The sequence below is a fragment of the Arvicanthis niloticus genome, chromosome 21 (genome assembly GCF_011762505.2).
Source record: "Arvicanthis niloticus isolate mArvNil1 chromosome 21, mArvNil1.pat.X, whole genome shotgun sequence".
Taxonomy (NCBI): domain Eukaryota; kingdom Metazoa; phylum Chordata; class Mammalia; order Rodentia; family Muridae; genus Arvicanthis; species Arvicanthis niloticus.
In genome coordinates this window covers 23,510,870-23,523,285 of record NC_047678.1, presented here as the reverse complement: position 1 = coordinate 23,523,285, position 12,416 = coordinate 23,510,870, and the positions used below count along the sequence as shown (strand labels likewise).

The following is a 12,416-nucleotide window of genomic DNA, read 5'->3' as shown; positions in this document are numbered from 1 at the left end:
GTTGAAGGAAAGAATTGGGCTTTGGGGAGGGGGGAGGGCTGTTGGTTACTCTTGGATTTTAGAATAATTTCTATGGCTCTCAGAATCAGGACTCCATAGTGGGTGCAGGTAAGGGTCACAACCATGAAGTCTTAAGCAGGGATCCCAGTAGATCTATGTGTGTGCCACAACCTGAGGATTCTGGCTCTGGCCCAAGTGGAAGCAGGAGATCATAGGCAAGGGCAGTTTCTATACACAGACAATAAATGGGCATCATTAGGGTTTCACAGGTATTTGAATGACTCATTCCTTGAAACCTCAATTGCTGTAGACAGTGGGAATAAAGCCCTCAGTGACAGAGGGGCTATAATGGTTCCAAGAGGGCCTACTTCACAGAACTGGGTCTCTCTCTCTCTCTCTCTCTCTCTCTCTCTCTCTCTCTCTTCCTCCATTCTTCTCTCTCCCTCCCTACTGCTCTCCTCTCCCCTCTCCCTTTGTGTGTACTGCATTCATACATGCCAATTCAAACGTGTGCACATGCACTGTACTTGTGTGAGTTTGTGTGAAGGCTGGAAATTGACATTGGGCCCTGACTCCATCTGTCTCCGTTTTAGCTACTGAAACAGGGTCTCTCATCGAGCCAGGAGCTAATCAATTCTGATAGTCTAGCTAAACAGCCTTCCCCATTTCTGGGTCTCTGCCTCCTTAGTACAGGCAGCTCTTTAGCTACTGAGCCTCCTCCACAGTCTCATCAGCTTTTGTCACTTGGCATAGTTGTTTGGAGGTTTATTCAGGTGGCGTATACCACATTCATTCTTTCAATGGCCAAGGCCTGTCCCACGGTGTGGCTTCACTACCCTTTGTTTCTCTAGCCACTCACTGAGCTGTGCAGGTTGTCTCTAGTGTGAGGCTTTTATGGGTAAGGCTGCCATGCACAGTAGTGGGGCCCAACTTTGAGAGGATATGCATTTTCAATTCTTTTGTACAAACATCTAAAACTATTGGGTCCTATTAGTAACTATACGTTGAGAGATTTTGTTTATTTCTTTCACTTGCTGTTTTTGAGGTTCATTCAGGACTTAAAACATGATGGTGCCTTAGTCACTCTCCCTTTAATGCACACTTGAATGTTTTTTTAAAAAAATATTAATTTATTTTATTGTTTATGAATAATCTGTTTTCACACACACAGAGAAGAGGGAGTCAGATCCCATATAAATGGTTGTGAGCCACCATGTGGTTGCTGGGAATTGAACTTAGGACCTCTGGAATTGCAGCCAGCACTTTTAACCTCTGAGCCATCTCTCTAGCCCCGAATGTTTTTCTTTTAATTATTGAAAAAAAAAATTAATGTTGCTGTGAATCTCTGTGTGTATATTTATTTCAGTTCCTGTTGTCAATTTTTAAATATATGTTTAGAAGTGGAATTGCTGTGTCATATGGCTAAACCTGTGATTATCTTTTGGGGGATTTTAATATATGGAGAGAATCAGAAAAAGAGGGCCCTGAGAATTCCCTCAAGGAACACAGCCAATTCAGTTTGTGGATGATACACAGTTGGTTCTATTTTTTAGTATTAAGATATTTTTAATTACATACACATTGCAGGGGGGGTTATGCATGTGATTGTGGTATCCACAACAAAGGCCGGAAGATGATGCCAGACCCTACCAGGGCTGGAGTTACAGGAGGTTGTAAGCTGTGAGCTTGGGTTCTCCACAAGAGTTGAATGCAGACTTAACCATTATACTCTCTCTCTGAGCCATCGGTCCTGGCCACTTAGTCATCTCCTTGTCTTGTGTTTGATCCCGTCTGCCAGCAGAGGAAGGTGAATGTCATGGATCCCTGACACCTCTTGTGTCTCTCCCCTAGGGCCGTGCCTGGCTGTTCCTGAGAAGACCATACGATGGTGCGTTGTGTCAGATCATGAGGCCACTAAGTGTTCCAGTTTCAGTGACAATATGAAGAAAGTCCTTCCTGCAGGTGGCCCAGCTGTTACCTGTGTGAGGAAAACCTCTCACCCTGAGTGCATCCGGGACATCTCGGTAAGTCACTGCTATCTGAAAGAGAGCTGAAGAAAGGCTGTCCTTTTCCTGTACTTTACAGAGCAGGGGAGAATACAGCCGTTCAGCACTCATCTGTAGTCAAATTCATAATCTTAATCGAACAACTAATACAGGGATCAGACTTAGCAACGTATCCATGACACAGCAAAACCTAAAGCTGCATCAGGAGAATCTATAAAGACTCAAAAATACTGGGCTAGAGAGATGGCTTAGCAGTTAAGATCACTGGTCATTCCGGAGGACTAGGGTTCAATTCCCATGGGTTTACAATGGTTAAGCACTGATAAGTCAGCTCCTAACTGTCTGTAACTCCCATTCCAGAGGATCTGTCACCCTCATACAGGCAAAACACCAATGCAAATGAAATAATTTTTTTAATTAAAAAAAGATTCACAAATAAACTTTCTCTGTGTAGATCAGGCTTGCCCAGAACTCAAGGTGTTCCTGTTCCTCTCTCCTGGGTACTGGGACTCAAGGTGTGGACCACAATACCTGGTGGAGTTTTAATAATTAAGTACAAAAAGCTGGGGTATTGTTGTTGCTGTTGTTGTTGTTTAACCAGGCTGGTCTCAAACTCAAAGAGGTATGCCTGCCTTTGTTTCCCAAGTACAGGGATTAAAGGCGTCACCACCACTGCCCAGCTAAAATTGTTTGTTTTTTTAAACATGAAATTTGCCTTTGTGTATGTGCACACACGTGTGTGTGCGCGCGTGTGTGTATGAGTGTGAAAGACAGAGACAGAGGCAGAGGGAGAGGCAGACCAGTGGAAGAGTAGACAGAGATGCATTTGTTATAGCCATTTGTTCTTGTGCAATTGCAGAGCAGGTTAAACTATCTAAGACTTGTGTTTTTTCATCTGATGCTGGACCCTGAAGGGGAAAGACTCAGGGAGGGAAGATGTGTGAAGCAGAGAAAAGCCACTATGAACCGGAGGCCTCAGGGATGGCTGGAGCTCATGCAAGTCCATTTACTTTGCTCTGAATCTTCTGTCTGTCATTTATTTATTTATTTATTTATTTATTTAATGAGCTTTTGTCTGCATGCCGTGTGTGCTCAGTACCCACAAATGTCAGAAGAGGTCACTGGATCCCCTGGAATTGGAGTTAGGGGTAGTTGTGAACCACCAAGTAGATGCTGGGAACCCAGGTCCTCTGCAACAGCAGCAAGTGACCTTAACCACTGGAATATCCCTGCAATTCCTCCTTCCAATCCTGATGTCGCTGGTGTTGACTGGTTTGCAGGCTTAGAGACCTCATTCTTATACCTTGTGTATTAAATTCGCCCTTTTCCAAGTTAATTTGAGTTGCTTCCGATACATGCTTTCAGTCATGTCCTGTTATACATACAAATATGCATACAATATGCATATTCCACAGGAATATATGTTATAAAAATAATAACATGGAATCTGTGAAGTCAAACAACTACAGATCAAAAACTATTTTTTAAAAACACATCTATATTGAACATGTGAAGACTCCTCATTTTCATTCTTGGAACAGCACAGTGTGACAACTGTTCATATAGCTTCTAGCTTGGATTGCCTTTATATGTAGTCTCGAGATAGTCTGGAGTACATGGGAGTACCTGCATAGGTTGTATGCAATGCCACTGCGTGTCCTGTTAGGGATTCAAGCCTTTGTTGACTTTGCTCTTTCAGAGTGTCGGAACAAATCTCCCTCAGACACTAAGGAATGACTGTACTATAAACTACATTCTGGAAAACCTAGATTCCCTTAAAAGTCTTTCTCTAAACTGAGCCTGGTGGCACAGGCCTGGGATGCAGTAAATGGTGAGGCTGAGATAGGAGGGCTTGTAAGTCCAAGGATTGCTCGGGCTAGAGAGAGTTCAGGAATTCAAAAAATAAAAAGGGACTGGAAATATTCCCTAGTGATAGAGCAGTTGCCTAGATGTGCAAGTCCTAAGTTTATTCCCCAGTGCTGAAAAAAAGATGTCAATTGCCAAGGATTAGAAAGAATGAGTTGCATTGTGGGTAGGAAATAATCCAATTCTATCTTAGAGAGGCCTGTGAAGTTGCTGCTTCCTGCAGAGAGGAAGGAACCCCTGGCTAACAGATCTCTGAAACCCAGATGTGGGAGATGCAGTATGAGATCTCATGTGTGGCAATCAATATTCTACAGGTCATGTATGCACTCAGCAAACACACATGGAGACCTACCCATGCTAGGTGCTCGTGTGTGTGTGTGTGTGTGTGTATGTGTGTGTGTGTGTGTGTGTGTGTGTGAGAGAGAGAGAGAGAGAGAGAGAGAGAGAGAGAGAGAGAGAGACAGAGAGACAGAGAGACAGAGAGAGAGAGAAAGAGAGAGTTTGTGTGTGAGAGAGAGAAAGAGAGAAAGAAAGTGTGTGTGTGTGTGTGTGTGTGTGAGAGAGAGAGAGAGAGAGAGAGAGAGAGAGAGAGAGAGAGAGAGAGAGAGAGAGAGTGTTCACCAGGGGTGAAGAGTCTCACTCATGTCTGGTCTCTTGTCTTTTAGGCCAATGAAGTAGATGCTGTGACTATTGATGGATCTCTGATGGCTGAGGCTGGCCTGCCCCACTACAGCCTGAAACCTATCATGGCAGAATACTATGGATCAAAAGATGGTGTGTTCTCCCTGGGGCCCAGTATCACTGGTGTGGTGTGATGGCCACCACAGTTAGGGGTTCGACTTTGCCAAGTGTGCCAGTTACTTTTCTTATTGCTGTGACAAATCGCCTGACAAAAGAAACTTCAGGAAGGGAAGCTTTATCTTGGCTCAGAGTTTGAAAGGATACAGTCCACCAGCATAGGAAGGGCACTGCAGAAGGAGCATGAGGCAGCTGGTCACATTGCATCTGAAGTCAGGAAGCAGAGAGAAAGAGAGAGCAAGGGGGATCGATGCTTGGTCCACTCTCTTCTCATTTCTGTCCATCAGAAGTGTGTCTCCTACATGATTGCAAATCTAGCTGAGGTGACACTGGAAGTAAAGCATCACGCTAACGTTACAGGGAACCAAGTCTCTGGAGCTCTTTGGATTGACAGTGTTGGTCACTAACCCACAGGGGTTGGCACATTTCTTCACAGGAAGCTGTAGCTTTTATGAATCCTGATGGACACATCCTTGGTTCTATAGTCTGTGGGATAGTTAACACCCCCCAGAGGAGCGTTATCCAGAGTCTATCACCCACCACTAGTGTTGTGCCATTGAAAGACCATTTCTGAGGATCCAAAAGACTCTTCTTCATGCTGTTTCCTGAAGGTCTTATACGACACGGGTCTGTGTCTGGTGTGAACAGAAGCTCTGGGAGAGTGAATGAGGGGGATTTACTGCTTGTTCAGTATTCCTATCAGCATGTGAGAGCACAGCCTAGCTCAGTCTGGCTCTAGCTTGCAGGCTTCTGCCCACATTCCACGGACACTCTCCATCTTTCCTCTCACACCCTCACTTTGTGACTGAGCTGTAAGCAGAAATCCATAGTAGGAAGAGGAGTCCACATAGAGGCAGCATAGTACAGCCACTGGCACTAACACCCGGGGCTTCCTGGAACAGAGTCCAGTAACGGAGTGTTCAAGGTTCCAGCTCTGCAAACTTAGAGTGAAGGCAGGCTTAGAGAAACAAAACAAAACACACAGGATCCCAGAGTATCCTAACCCACAATGGACCTGTGTCCCAAATAATGATAATGATAAACCCCTTATCAACTAAAAATATCATAAGCCCAGATGGTTTCAAAACAGCTGGTCTGGCTAACAGCCTATCAAGCAATACAGTGCTGTGGGTGAGTGTTTGGCCCCGTCGTGATCCCATGGCTGACTGCACACACCATGGCTTACTATCTCTGCCCAGCTTCAGAAGAGGGGATCGGCATGCATTTGAAACACCAAATTGAAATTTCAAAGGATGTTACTGGCTTTCGCACCTACCATAAAGTAAAAACCTCACACGTCTAGCCTGTAAGTCAGGAGCACCTGTAATATTAATTTATTGCCTTGAAAGGGTCAGTTCTCTCTTCCTGCCAGGTAAAAGCATTTTTGCATTTCTTTTCCTACCCTTCTTGCTATGGGATAGTGCTGGGCCCAGGATCCTCCGATGGTCCCCATCGTGAATGCCCTGGAAGGTTAGTTGTAATGGCACACTTCATTTTGCCTTCTCTTTCTCTCTGCTCCACTACAGATCCACAAACCCATTATTATGTCGTGGCCATGGTGAAGAAGGGAACAGGCTTCCAGCTGAACCAACTCCAAGGCAAGAAGTCCTGCCATGCGGGCCTGGGCTGGTCTGCTGGGTGGTACGTTCCCCTCAGCATCCTGCTTCCTTCTGGCTCTCAGGAAACAGGTGAGACACCTGTGGCTGGGTGCTCTCAAGTGGGGCTCCTGCACTGGATGGTCTAAATGGATTGTGTTGGGGTTACACAATATGTCAGTCATTTGTCTTGGTGCTGTGAAAAGAACCCAACAAAAGCACAGGAAGGAAGGGCTTATTGGAGCTCAGAGTCTGAGGGAACAGTCCATCTCAGTGGGGAACTCATGGCAGGAGGAGCTCCAGATCCTCCCTCCCCCCTCTCTCTTTCTCTCTCTATTTAACTCAGGACCCCATCCCATCAGTGGTGACACACCCATGTTCAGGGTAGCTCTTCCCTCATTAGTTAAACTTTTCTGGAAGATTCCAAATCCATTTGTGAATGCATGTTAACTATCACTCAGTCCCTGAGGGACATGTCATGTTTAATGTTCTCCAAGATGGAGTAAGAGTGGGCGCCAGCATCACATAGCTTGCAGAGTCTTCTCTCGGTAGAGGTACTTCTCTTTTGCTGAACTGTCAGTCTCTTCTTCCCCGGGGAATCACAGCAGTTTGTCTTGGCAAGGGTACCTTGAAAGCTATCAAGCTCTGCAGTATTCATGGTTTTTTGTTTTAAAGATTTATGTATTTTTATGTCTGAGTACTGTATCTGTGTGTACATGTGCAGGCCAGAAGAGGGCATCAGATCCCGTTACAGATGGTTGTGAGCCACCATGTGGTTGCTGGGAATTGAACTCAGGACCTCTGGAAGAACAGTGCCCTTAACCACTGAACCACCTCTCCAGCCCCCAGTACTCATGTCTTAACAGAGAGGGAGAGGCTACTCTGTGGGTCTGATAGAGTCTGGTGAAGAGGAACAGCATCACCTCGGCTCTCCCCAGGTTTTGACCTTTCTATAGATGTTCACTTGCCTCGGTGACAGATACCACTGGACATCTCCCTGGGTGGCTAGGCAGGGGCTACTGGCTTGTTCCTCTACTGACTCACCAGCAGGATCTACCAATTCCCCACCTCCATCCTGCAAAAGGATTCCATGAGGCATTCCAGCCTCTGCATACAGACGGAACAAAGTGGAGTGGGCTTATGCAGTGAGAAAAGGCTACTAAGTGGTGACCAGTCTGCACAGGTCTTCAGTGTTCTGCCTGGCCCTGTAAAGTGTTGGTGCATTAACAGGGTGCAGGGCACTGGTCACGTCTTGTCACATGGGTCAGCAGTTCCCACACCCCGCAGCAGACAAGCGGGCAAGCGTTTTCATGGGCTTGAGCCCTGGGCCCACCTGAGTGCGATTCTCAAACACACAGGGCTCTCGGCTGTGCATCCGTTCATTCTGGCATGGGCACTGTCTGCTACCTATGTCAGGCTCCCTGCACATTCTTTCCCTTCTTAGAAGCAGGCCTGGGAGATGTCCACAGACTTGGGTTCTGCCATAGGGCACTCACCTACAAACATGAATAATCTGAAAGCTTTAGCCAGCTCACACCCTGTGGCTCTGTCTCTGTGTTGAACAGCAGCTGCCACGTTCTTCTCCAGCAGCTGTGTGCCCTGTGCAGATGGAAAGATGTTTCCCAGCCTGTGCCAGCTGTGTGCGGGGAAGGGGACAGACAAGTGTGCCTGCTCCTCCCGGGAACCATACTTTGGCTACTGGGGAGCCTTAAAGTAAGTGAAACCTTTGCTCTGGAACTTAGGGGTCTATTAGCTACTTTTCTCTTTAAAGACAGTATTTATTTATTAAATTATTTTAATTTATTATCAAATTATTAATTTAATAAAATTTGATAAGAATTAATAAATTATTTTAAAAGAATGTCTATTTTATAAGTTATATAAGTGATTTATATAAATAAACTATGTGTATTTGTGATTTGTCTGCAAGGATGTCTGTGTGAGGGCATTGACTCCTGGAACTGGACTTACAGTTGTGAGCTGCCATGTGGTTGCTGGGAATTGAACCCAGGACCTCTGGAAGAGCAGCCAGTACAGTTAACCTGAGCTATCTCTCCAGCCCCTTAGTTACTTTTCTCATTACTGTAACTAAATGCCTGACAAGAAGCAACTTATGAAAGAAAGTTTACTCGGGCTCACTGTTAGGGAGGATACTGTCCATCATGATGGGAAAGGCATGGTGGCGGGAGAATGGGCTAGCTGGTTACCTGGAGACAGGATGCTGGTGCTTGGCTCATTTTCTCCTTTTTATTCAGTGCTAGTCTCCAGCCCATAGAGCAACACCACCCACATTTAGGGTGCATCTTACCCCCTTAATTAACCTAGAAACACCCTCACATATAGGACCTGTGCTTGTCTCCTATGCTATCTGATCCAGCCTAGTTGACAACCAGTATCAGCCATAGCAGAGAGACGAAGGCACAGGATAGAAGAAGACATATGCCTGGCATCCAGATGGCATGACCATCAGGGTCCAGAGTCCTTCCCATGGCCTATCCCTGCTTCTAAACATCCTGAGGAACAATCTTCTCTGTGGGAAACCTTACTGTCTCCCCAAAGCTGGGGCCATGATATGTCCCATGATAACAGAAGTGGCGAAGGGTCAGACGTATCTTGTTTCTGGAGACTGGGGTCTGTAGACATAGGCCTCAGGAGCCCCTCAGACAACCACCTTTGGTATTGGTATTTTGCCTGTGGTTTTTTCATATTCTCTCTCTCTCTCTCTCTCTCTCTCTCTCTCTCTCTCTCTCTCTCTCTCTCTCTCTCTCTGTTTTTTTTCCAAGACAGGGTTTCTCTGTGTAACAGTCCTGGCTGTCCTAAAACTACCTTTGTAGACTAGGCCAGAACTAGGGAACTCATAGAGATCCCCCTGCCTCTGTCTCTTGAGTGTTGGAATTAATGTCATGTTCTGATTACTGTTAAAACACTGCATTCAAAGACTTGGGGAAAGGTTGGAGAAGTCCACACTGTCTGCTGTTCTCCACAGAGCAGAATGTAGAAGTCTCCCTGTCACTGAGAGAGTCTAGTGACTATTTTTTTCTTTCCATAATTTATTACTTTTTATTCACATCACATCCCAATCATAGCCCACCTCCTCTTCTTCCAGTCCCACCCTTACAAATCCCTCACCCAATTACCCCTTCCCTTTATTCTCAGAGAAGGGGAAGGCAAGAGGCACCCCACCCCCATACCACCTTGCCCTGGGACTTACTCCAGCAGGACTAAGCACATCATCTCCCATTGAGGCCCAACTAGGCAGTCCAGCTAGGGGAAGGGGATCCAACGGCAGACAACAGAGTCAGAGACAACCCTTGCTCCATTTGTCAGGGGACCCACATGAAGACCAAGGACTGGCCCCTGCATACTCTTTTGTTGGTGGTTCAGTTTCTGTGAGCCTCCAGGGGCTTGTTGACTCTGTAGGTCCTCTTGTGGTGTCTTTAACCCCTCCAATCCACTTAATTCTATAATCCAGTCTTCCACAAGAGTCCCCCAAACTCCATCTGATGTTTAGCTGTAGGTCGGTCAATCTGCCTCCATCCACTGCTGGATGAAGCCTCTCAGAGGATAGTTATGTTAGGCTCCTGTCTGCAAGCATAGCAGAGTATCATTAATAGTGTCAGGGGCTGGCTCTCTTAGGTTGGACCATTCCTTCTGTCTCTGCTCTATCTTTATCTCTCGACATCCTATAGGCAGGACAAATTTGGGGTTGAAGTTTTTGTGGGTAGTTTGATGTTGCTGGTTGTGGTGGTTCATACCAGTAGGGTTTGCTGAAGGAGGTAGAGGCAGGAGGATTACGAGTTTGAGGCCAGTCTAGGCTACATGTCTGATGACTTGTAAATAGCTAAAACCCAACCCGTTGCTTTGAGCTTCTCCCTAGGAGGAATCCGAGGGGCCTATCTGTGTCATCACCCCTCTCTGGAACTGTCTGCCATGCTGATTTCCAGGCTTCCTGCCTGCTTCAGGTCTCAGTATGGTTGTGAGGTTCAAAGGCCTCAGATAAGGCCATTGACTCTCTGAAGACAGATGGACGATACCATTTCCACCAAAGCCTCCCTAGATTGTAAGGGACATTGCACAAGAGACAGATGAAGTGTGTTCCCAGGCAGAGGGCCTGACCTCAGCTGTCCTGTTTGCAGATGCCTGCAGGATGGCACGGGGGATGTCAGCTTCGTGAGGCACCTGGCAGTGTTTGGTAAGTTCTGGACAAAGAATAAAGTGGGCCTCAGCCTGGCCAAAGGCTCTGGCTCTTGTCTCCAAAGGACTTTTATTTTTTAACTTCTAGAGACTATTGATATTGAGAGGCTTATGCCATTGAAGAGATTTTATGAAAGCACTTCCACCATTTCTACATGTTTAGGTCCCCATTTATTCTTTATAGTGCACATCTATCTCCTACTGACCACCCCTGTTTTAGGGACCTGCACCTGTGCCTCCCCTGCTGCCTCACCCAACCTGCTGACACCTCTATAAATCTAGTGAACACCATTTTTGGACTGTTATTTACAATTTACCAACAAGTGAAAGAAGTTGCTTCTGCAATGCCCCGCATTAAACCAAGAGCCTTGTATATACTAGACAAATACTTTACTCCTGATCAACCCCCCTCATTTTAAAAATTAAAATAAAAAGTAACATACAAGTCTTTCCACCATTTTGGACAATTTAGCTCAAACAAGCAAAGCAACATTTTTAGACAAGTTAAAGTTACATATTCTGGGACTGTGAGGTATGTGTATGTACGTGTTTGTATATGTGTCTTTCACTCTCTGTGTATGTGTGTCTTTGTGTATATGCATTTGTATATGTGTCTCCGTGTGTGTATGTATATGTATGTATGTATGTATGTGTGCTAGCATATGTCTGTGTGTGTGCATATGTGTATGTGACTGTGTCTGTGTGTATATATATATCTGTGTGTGTATGTGTTTGTGTGTGTCTGTGTATGTGTGTGTGCTTATGTGTGTCTGTGTGTGTGTGTGTGAAAGTTCTGTGCACTGACCCCAGAACCTCATGCATACCAGGCAAATACTCTGTCAAAGGGTTGCAGTCCTAAATATTCTTTGCTTTTCATTTATTATTGTTGGTCATTTGAAACAAGAGCTCACTAAGTTTCCCGGCTGATCTTCAACTTGTTCTGTAACCCTGTCAGGTCTCAAATTTCCTGTTTTCCTACTTCAACCCCCAAAGTAGCTGGGGTTACAGGAAAAGACCTCTGGGCCTGGCCAGATTCTTGGTTTTATAGCCAATTAAATATCAGATAGGAACACATCGAACCACTCAAAAACGTTCAAAGCTCAAACATGTACCCACCTTTATAACGAATGCTTCCAGGAAATATCCAGGAACTTCTCTTTCAATATGAGATTTTTATTAATTCCAAAGACCACCTGTTCATTTTCCAGGCCTGCCAATACAAAGTACCACATGCTGAGTGGTTTAAGCAACAGAAACTCACCATCTCCCCCTTCTGAAGGCTGTAATTTTAAGATCAGGGTGCTAACAGTGCTTGTTCCTTCTGAGGATGTGAGGGAGAATCTCCCATGCTGCTCTCCTGCCCGAGTGGCCGTCTTTGGTGTTCCTTGGCTTGTACATACATATCATCACTGTCTGACGTCATGATGACATCATGCTTACACGGCTGTCTCCCTGTGTGCATGTCTCTGCCCCAGTTTCCTCTCTCACAAGAACACTGGTTGTATTGGATTGGGAGCCCACTGTATTCCACTATGTCATATCTTAACTGCATACATTCATAAGGACTACTTCAAAGTAAGGTCACACTAGGGGATACTGTGGATTATGACTTCAACCTATGAATGGACGGGGTCCACAACACCTGAATCAACACAACACACTGGCAACCAAGGAATCTGTGTTTCACACCTGTGGAGTTCCCTGACTGGGACCCTGGGACTCCTCGCCCTTGGCTCTCTCAACACTTTCCCCAAGCAGGTCCTGTCTCTGGGAGAACTTGGCTGCGTTCATGAGGGACATGAATTTCCTCAGGATGGCAGCATCACTGAGACTTTGACAAGTTACCTTAACTCTCTGACTCTGTGTCTTTGTGTCTATAATGTCATCATTCCATGTCTGGCCTCCTATAGCTTGGGGAATTGAGTGTAAAGAGGCCTGGGCAGCAGTGAGCCTTGCA

At 45.7% G+C, this 12,416-nt stretch overlaps 1 protein-coding gene across 2 annotated transcripts in view; it reads left to right on the top strand.

Annotated features, from left to right (window-relative positions):
* Positions 1–12,416, top strand: part of LOC117693518 (inhibitor of carbonic anhydrase) — a 35,408-nt gene that overhangs the window by 2,745 nt on the left and 20,247 nt on the right. The window contains exons 2-6 of one of the 2 annotated variants that reach the window (XM_076917983.1): positions 1,852–2,024; positions 4,538–4,646; positions 6,197–6,358; positions 7,834–7,978; positions 10,402–10,457. In XM_076917983.1, the coding sequence (XP_076774098.1) occupies positions 1,852–2,024; positions 4,538–4,646; positions 6,197–6,358; positions 7,834–7,978; positions 10,402–10,457 (645 nt within the window). Of the gene's footprint in view, positions 1–1,851; positions 2,025–4,537; positions 4,647–6,196; positions 6,359–7,830; positions 7,979–10,401; positions 10,458–12,416 lie in introns of both variants that reach the window. The other variant, XM_034484220.2, reaches the window with a different exon arrangement.